This window comes from Emiliania huxleyi, assembly GCF_000372725.1.
Source record: "Emiliania huxleyi CCMP1516 unplaced genomic scaffold EMIHUscaffold_319, whole genome shotgun sequence".
NCBI classification, from domain to species: Eukaryota; Haptophyta; order Isochrysidales; family Noelaerhabdaceae; genus Emiliania; species Emiliania huxleyi.
This window is the reverse complement of record NW_005199608.1, coordinates 56,652-64,887: the sequence shown is the minus strand read 5'-3', so window position 1 is coordinate 64,887 and position 8,236 is coordinate 56,652. Positions and strand designations below refer to the sequence as shown.

Sequence of the window (8,236 nt, the reverse complement as noted above, 5' to 3'; positions counted from 1 at the left end):
GCTTTCATCAATACATTGTCAATTGATTGCACCCCCTCTAGTCAATTAATCAGCCTCGTCCACGGAGCGAGATTAGCCGAGATCTGCCGAGACTCGCCGAGATCGCGATGCGCCGAGATTACGCGAGATTACTCGAGACTGTGATGAGCCGAGATTACCCGAGGTCGTGATAGCCGAGATTACCCGAGCTCGACCAGCCGAGATTACCCGAGATTACTCGAGATGAATCCTCATGCGCGATATCAGCCGAGATCAGCCGAGATCACCGAGATTAGGCGCGCGCAGCGCGGGACGAGTCCCTCCTGCGCGAGATCGCCCGAGATTACCGAAGAGCACCCGAGAGCACCCGAGATAAGGACCGCGCGCACACACGAGCTGTCCCCTGCTTGCCGCGCCGCCGCCCGCCGCCCACTCCGTTGGCACGCCGGGCAGCACAGCGGCGGTCGTGCCTCTCTCTGTGGGGCGGCCGCCGCTGTGCTGCGCCCCCGTCGTACACTCGTGACTCGACGGTAAAAGGGCCGGGTGCGCGGGGCGGCCCCGGGGTGCGCGCGTTGCCCGAGTCGGGCTCTTGGCAGAAAATTCCATGTCATTACTATTCATGTCAGTGTGGGTCCGCTCACTCCCCCGAGACGCGAACTTAGACGATTGCGCCGAAAAAAGTAGACACGTCGCCCGAACAGACGCACCCAGACCGTCATACACCAATGAAGCGGCTCTGTGTCCGGCTCTCGTAAACGCGACACGAGAGGTGTGATACATTCGTCGGCGGGACCGGGTGCCCCGCGCCGTATTCAAGGCGCGAGCGTGGAGAGCAGCACACGCCCGCAACGAGCGGGAGCCGAGAGATCGCCGAACAACGGTTCGTGGTGCGCACGCACTGCACAGCTGCGGGTTGTAACTCGACTGCCGATCGCGCGTGCGTGATGTGGACGGAGATCGCTGGCGCCAGTGCACGGCAGCGCCGCCTAGTGGATCGGCGGGAAGGGAGGGGCAGGCGTTAATCGACGATCTGAGGTCGCTGGGGTGGATCCAATAATAATGATTCCGCGCACACCTGGAGCGTGCCGCAGCGAGGCGAGCGGCTTCGACGGATCGAGCGCCGTGCCGGCAGCCGCAGCCCGAGACGGCGGCGCCGAGGCGAGTCCGTTCTAGCGGTGTGGGTGCGGCGGAGCGGATAGCGCCGCCGACGAGCGTGTCTTGAGAGTGGCGTGCAGCCGGTGCAGCGACGTGCAGCGAGTGTGCTCAGCGGTCGCCGTGCACAGCTCGCTGCGGCCGTGCGCCGATATAGCTGTCGGCGCTACGGAGCGGCGCAGGGCTGGGGAAGCAGCAGGAGAGCCGGCGAAACCCAGGATAAAGGCACGGCAGCGAGGAGCAGTGGTAAAGAAGAAAAACTTCGTCTTCTTTCTTTCTTTCTGGTTCGAAGAGGTGCAACGCGGTGCCCCTTCCACCGCCGCCCTTTCCTCTTGGTTTCCCAGAGAGAGCCGGGCTTCGCTTACAACTTCGCCGGGCTTCCATTTAACGGCGGCTCTGAAAGGCGGCGCCGGCGGGCCATTTCATTCGCCCCAAATCGGGGGTGGCAAAAACCACCCCCGATTTCGGCATGATGACCCCAAACCGACCCAAACCGGGGGAAAAGAAGCGGAAAACAAGGGGGGCGGGTGAAGGGGGGAGGGGGAAGGGGGGGAGAGGGGGGGGGGGGGGGTGAAAAATAAAAAAACAAGGGGAATGGGGAGAGGGTGATGGCGCGTGGGTTTGAGCGTGCCCTATACGCCCAGAATTGGGCGGTGCCGACTTTTCTTTTTCTGTGAGAAAAAGAAATACGCCGGCCTCAGCAGGGCGGGAATTACCCACCATGGCCAAATCACGAAAACGGGGATCTGGTGCACACCAACAAATAAATCTCTCTCTCTCTCTCTCGCTCTCTCATGCGCACGAATTTCTTTTTCGTGGGACCGCCAGAGGGTGGGTTCGGACACGCGCGCACTCACATGCCCGTTGCAAGGCGAGCCGCCCAACCGACTAAGGTCCAAGCCCTCTCGACCGACACCAACCCCCCGCCCCGCGACCCATACCCCCCCCCCCCTTCTCCACCCCCGCGCCCGCGACGAGAACGCGAAGGCGGTGCACTTCGCCTTCGTCTTCTTTTTTCGCTGCTTGCTTGGAGCACTTGGGCCGCGTGTTTTTCTTTTTCGCAAGATGCAAACCAACCGCGGTTGGTTTGCATCTATTTTGGCGCGAATCTCAAGCCGCCCGTCCACGCGACGGCGCCTTTGTCGTCGGACCCCCAAAAACCATGAAAACCAGGTCAATCGTCTATACAACTTGAGATCCCGAGCGAGGACCCGTCGGCGAAACCCCAGCCGCGCACAAAAGACGCAATCCTTTTGGTCTTCCCCGTGCTGTTCGACCTTCCCCAGCCACCGTGACACCGAGGACTCTTGCGCGGCCGGAACCGTTTTCCGACGGCGCCAGGCGTCTTGCACAGACTGCACTTATACCGCGCTGATCTGCGCTGCTCTGGCCGAGCCGGCTGTGAGAGCGGTGCCGCCTTCGAGCAGCCAGCGCTCGAGCGTTCGACGTGAGAGTAGCGGTCGAGCTACAGCGCGGTCTCGACTGCGTGCGCGCCGGTGCGAGCTGTCGACGTGCGCCACGGTGCCACTGCGCGATATGGCATTAGTCTGCTCTGTCCACCATTAATCGTGTCGACTATCTAACGCGCCATCTCGCACTGCCCTCTGCCTCCGCTGCCAGCACTGCTCCACTGTACAGCGAGGCGACGTGTGCAAGCAAGCACGGTGCTCGGTGGCGGCCGGGTCGCAAGGTAGGGAAGGTAAGGTAATATTTAAGGGAAGGTAAACATCTCCACACACACAAAGTGGTGGGGCAAGGGGGGGCGACCCTCGCATCTCCACACCCGGACACGGGCAGGAGCCCCACGGCTTTCAAAGTGCAAGCACTGGCCCGGTGCACGTGCGACGTGGGTGAGCTCAGAGCGCCGTCCACCACGCACCAGCCTGCCCCTCCCTCCCGACAAACACTCCAACTCCCGCACACACACAATCGCACTCTGGCCATCGAGTGACTCCGAATGACTGGCCGGGTCGTTCTGTGAGTATGGAAATGTCCCCCAAAAGCGTATCGCGAGATCGTTGCAGCTCCGCAGCCAGCGCGGGCTGCCGGGACGCGGCCCGCTCGATGCACTGGTCAAACTATTAGCCTCATAATGAGGAAGGTGCTCATAGCGATTTCAAATAGTGCTACTATTAGCTCAGAGGGGCTAATAGTGCAATTATTAGGTGTGCTAATAGCCGATGTCCTAATAATGGACCCTCATAATGCGCACTTAGCGATTTCGCGATTCATGCCGCATGCTTCACGGCGCGCCCCGGCCTAATAGCTGGGCCTCATAGCGACATGCGTCATGCCGGCCACGGAGCTCGTCGCGCCCATGCCGCCATCGGCGCCCGCTGACCATCTGGCGTGCAGCGAGAAACCCTCTGCGAGCTGGCGCCAGCGTGGTGGTTTGGCGGCGTGCGGCGCAGCGCTGGTCTTCTTGGCGTCCATCCACGGTGATCGCGGATCCGGCGAGAAGCCTTGCGCTGCCATCGGTCAAGGCGCAGCTGGACGAGACGATGCGAGAGGAAGGCCGGCGGCTTTTCGAAGCGCAGCACGACCTGCGGCGCCCGGCGCGCTGATGCCGACCACTGCAGGGTTTGTTGTCGACGAGTACCCCTTCTGTTTTTCTTGTTTGACTTGGCGATTTGAGAGTCGCGCACAGCACACTGGCCAGTTGCTCCTCGCTCGCTCCCCGCTCGCCTCGGTGACCTGTCGCCCACCAGCGCGCGGCGACCGCGCGCACACCACCAGCGCGCGGCGACCGCGCACACCGCGCCCGCCGGCTCTCCGCCCTCCTCACCACCCGTCGGCGCTGTCCGCAGGCATGTGAGGCGGAACGGCGACCGCACAGCGCGCGCGGGTGTGGAGAACGTGATCAACCGCCGGGCTTCGGCCCCTCGCCGGCGCAGCGCCGGCGAGGTCCTGGGTCATCCCCGGGCGGCGGTCCGGGCGGCAGCAGATCTCTGCGCCGCCCGCATCCTGTTCGTGATCAGGGCGTGCGCAGTTTGAAATTGCAAGGTCCGAGCGCGCGCCCGCGCCCGCCGCGCCCCGCACGCAGCCACATCCTGCGTTCTGCGGCGGCAGCGGCCTTATCTCTCTCTCTCCCTGCTCTCCCAAGCCGTGCGCACCGTCGCCGCGCGCGCGCGCCGCCGCAAGCTGCCGGGCTGACGCTCGTCCCCGTGCCCCTGTTGCGCAGGCAACACCCGCGCTCGTGCGGACCGCACGACCAGCTTCCTGCTCGCGCCGCCCTCGCTGTGGCCCGGCGTCTCCGCCGGCGGCTGGTGCGTCAAGGTGATGAAGAGCACCACCAAGCCTGACGTCACCACGGTCAAGTTCAACGACTCCACGGTGACCTTCTCGTTCGCCGTGGTTGCCTCATGGAAGCCCGTCTCCTAGAGAGTCGGCGCCATCGCTCTTGCCGCGCCGCGCGTAGTGCGCGTCGCGCGGGTACCGCACTATTAGGGCACTATTAGGGCCACTATTAGGCTCTCATAGTGCCCTAATAGCGCCCTAATAGTCGCTATTAGCCCATCTCATAGTGGTGTTCTAATAGCTCCAGACGTTATGAAGCTCAGCTATTAGCCCCTCTGAGCTAATAGTAGCACTGTTTGAAATCGCTATGAGCACCTTCCTCATTATGAAGCTAATAGTTTGACCAGTGTGGTTCGGGCTACCTTCGGCGCAGCACCCGCTGTCAGTGGGACCGACGGGCGGGGACGGCATAAGCGACGGAAATGCCATGCTCGTGACTGAAGGCTACGGCCCCGTCGTGACTAGCCCCGTACACGCCGCCTTCGTGGGGGCGCGGAAACACACCAATAACACGGCGGAGCTGTCACACAGCGCTTGCGGAACTCTTTTTCGCTCACTACTTCACACGGCACCACGACCAGCAGGCTCACGAGGGGTGGTCCGAACGGACAGCGAGTACGCGATGGCGTGTGCGACGGGAAGAATTTCCCCGGGGGAGAACGCACAACTAGCGAGCTATCTTCGAGCAGCGTGGCGACGTTTAGCGTCGAGGCACGAAGTGACATGCACCTTGTGATTTCCTTTGGGTCAAAATCGTCCCGATTTCATAATGTTCGTTCGTACGTGCATCCGCGGCGCCCAGCGCGGTGCCAGCGGCTCCCATACCTCTAAGAGGCCACCCACCTCCGTATAGACCCTTATATCCGCGGTTTACGCCCAATAGAGGCAGCTGCAAGAGGGCCCGGACGGGCACTGCGGCACACACTGCTCGCTGCTCGGCCATGCGGTAGCGTCTGGTGATGCCGCCCCTGCGCGGGCGGGGGCGTCTCGCTCGGCAGCAACTGCGCCGCGCAGCGCAGGTTCGAGGGTCGCGGTGGGTGGGTGCACTGGAAGACGTAGCGGTCGAGAAAGCGCTCAGCGACCGCTACGTCTCGAGGATGGAGCCGTCGCGCGGACCCGACCGGCCGACCGGCAGTAGCAGCAGGCGCCGGAGGGCGCGGGAGGCAGCGGCGACACCTCGGGCCAGAAGCGCGAGCCCTAGGCTGGTGAGGGGGCCCGCTCATGCGTAAACGGCTCTGGGACTTAGCTAAATCGCGCATCGAAATCGGGACGATTTTGCCACATGGCACCGTCACAAGGTGGAGACACGTCAAGGGACACAGTGGTCATAAGTGGAACGACTATGTCGAGAAGCAAGCTGACCTCGGCAGGAGCGGCGCGAGGGATTGCGGCGCGCCGGAGTGGCAAGACGAATCTATCCCAACGGACGCAGACGACGGGGACAGCAGCACCGTGGGCGACGACATGCCTATCAACGGAGGAGGTACAGTCATCCCACTCGACGACATCGGTGATGGGGCCTCCAGCAACGCCGATGACCCACCCGACTCCCCGCCGTAAGCGAACCGCCGACTAGCGCCCCACCCTCGCCGCCTAAAGCCCCAGCCGTGGAGCAGGGAGTGATATGGATTTCATACACGCCGAGCGCGCAGGCGCGACACATCGGAGACAATAGGGGGACCCGGCGTGAAAGAGCTATCGACATTGACCTTGACCCAGCCGATTCCACCGATGTCGACGCCATCACGGGGGCGGCGATTGCATTCCCATGCCGGCTCTCCGCCACAACCCCCGCCGGGAGGGAATCCCTGCTCACAGAAAAGGGCTCCGAGCCCTGTCTCGTGCACGCCCCTGACGGGCGCCGCGGACCTGTTCCGCGAGCGCTCGTCAGCGGGTGGTGTGCGGTCCTTGCCGTAGTTCCTCTTCGGTCGCCTAGCCCCGGCGCCGTCTGTCGGACGCCTGCGTGTCACGAGTGCGAGCCGCTCGCGGTTCGTACGCCCGCTTGCGGGTTCGAGTGGCGGGCCATCCCGCTTGCGGGATGGCTTAGCGGGTTCGAGCCGTCACACATTGGCTGCCGGGGTGTGCCGAGGGGGGGCTGGGTGGGCGGTAAGCCGTCATTGCCCGGCGCTGCTTGCAGCGCTCTGGGTGGTAGTGGCGGCGCTCCAAGAGTGGTGCTCTTGGGAAGAGGTTCCTCCTTTCCGCTCCCCCCCCGCAAGGCGCGAGACACACTGGCACTAACGTAACACAGGTCACACGGGAGCCGCGTTGGACTCTCTCTATAAGAAGGGAGAAGGGAGTGAGTCACCGAAGCGGGGGCTCGACGTCGATCGCTTTCTTTGGTTTCGCGCCTCCTGCTTCGGTGGTTGGACTCTCTCTATAAGAAGGGAGTGAGTCACCGAAGCGGGGGCTCGACGTCGATCGCTTTCTTTAACCCAAGTTTGACGAGCCGAACTTGGAGCACTTGGAGTGCAGTCATCAACCGCACATCCAGGGCCGGGGAGCTCAGAAGCGCACCCAGCGGGCCGGATGATTGGCATCGGGTTGCGGGCAAGAGAGCCCTAGCCCTGGGGGTGCGCGTTCGCAGGGAAAGGGCCGTAAAGTAAATACGGGTCTCCGAGGGTTAGCCCCGCGTACCGGGTTTCCCCTTAACTGCAGGACGCCCCCTCTACCACTCACTTGCGTAGACGTTCGAGTAGACCCCCCCGCCTGAGGGCTCACCCCTCGCCTTCCCAGGGTCCCGACTCTCCCTGATTCGTTCTCTTGCTCGTCTCCCGAGCGTTATGCGACGACCGGTATATGGTCGTTTCCCTCGTTGTTGGTGCCGCTTTCTTCGCTGCCGCCTTTCGTCTTCGCCGGCATCTCCCGGCTCCACCGGTTCCGAGAGTATCGACGGCCCGGCCGAGGTTTCCCCGGGCGAGGGCGGTGGCATAGGGTCGCGTCGCCGCCCCGCCCAGGGAGGTCGGGCCGGCTCTCCCTGGTCAACGAGCCGCGCCCGCATCCGCGGCCTCTCTATCGAAAAAAAGAAAGAAAGAAAACACACAACAACCCAAGGGAGGGATGGGGGAACGGCACGCCTCTCTCTCGTTCTCGGCTCGCGCCGCCTGGAGGAATTTTTTCTGGTTGCTGCTGCCGGCGCTTGGTTTCCGCGGCGGCTTCGGTGCGTCGCCGTTCCCCGCATCGGATTGAGGGCGCCGCCGCGGGTATGGTCAACTCCTGCGGCGAGGATCCTGCGGCCGCAGGAGTTGGAGTTGACGGTGGCGGCAGCGGTTGCCCCGGCTCAAGCGCCACCGCCGTCAGCACTGCCGCAGCGCAGCAGCTCGCCGCGCAGGAGGACTTGCTTGAGCTACCTCCTGGCTCTCTGCGGACGCCGCGTGGCGCACCGGTCGAGTTTGCGAGGCTCAAGGACCTGAGGTGCGCGCCGCACCAAGCCGACAGCCCGCCTCTGCCAACCGCGAGAGGCCGCCAACCCTCCTCCGCGCCTCGGCCTCATCGCCTCGTGCCGTGCCGTGCTTCCATAGGGAGAAGGGGGCGGGCGAGTTCTGCAAGGTGTGCGAGGGGAGCCTCGATGTCGATGGCGCCGACTCGCGCCCTCTCCGCGCCACCGAGACGCTCTACCGGATCACCAGCGCCGTGTGTGAGTAGGGACGGGGTTGCGCCGAGTCGCCGTTAAGATGCTCAAGCCAAAGTACGAGGTGAGCGTGCTCCTGTGCACCCCCCCCCCCCCGCACACGGCCACTACCGCCACCGCCAAAGCCCTCCCTCCGCTCGCCGCCCCACTCTCCCTCTCCCGCTCGCTCGCCGCTGCCCC

General features: G+C 64.0%; 2 protein-coding genes across 2 annotated transcripts in view; both read left to right on the top strand.

The window, feature by feature from the left end:
* Positions 1 to 3,421: 3,421 nt before the first annotated feature.
* On the top strand, positions 3,422 to 4,512 carry EMIHUDRAFT_240915 (hypothetical protein; the record flags this gene model as incomplete). The annotated part of the gene is made up of 5 exons (XM_005774186.1): positions 3,422 to 3,569; positions 3,642 to 3,711; positions 3,939 to 4,035; positions 4,110 to 4,134; positions 4,313 to 4,512. 5 exons carry the CDS (start codon positions 3,422 to 3,424, stop codon positions 4,510 to 4,512), a joined length of 540 nt encoding a protein of 179 aa, XP_005774243.1.
* Positions 4,513 to 7,812: 3,300 nt separating this feature from the next.
* Positions 7,813 to 8,236, top strand: part of EMIHUDRAFT_424649 (hypothetical protein) — a 3,567-nt gene continuing 3,143 nt past the window's right edge. Inside the window, exons 1-3 of the mRNA XM_005774185.1 lie at positions 7,813 to 7,839; positions 7,947 to 8,002; positions 8,071 to 8,121. Coding sequence (XP_005774242.1) covers positions 7,994 to 8,002; positions 8,071 to 8,121 — 60 coding nt within the window. The 5' untranslated portion in view covers positions 7,813 to 7,839; positions 7,947 to 7,993. The remainder of the gene's footprint in view (positions 7,840 to 7,946; positions 8,003 to 8,070; positions 8,122 to 8,236) is intronic.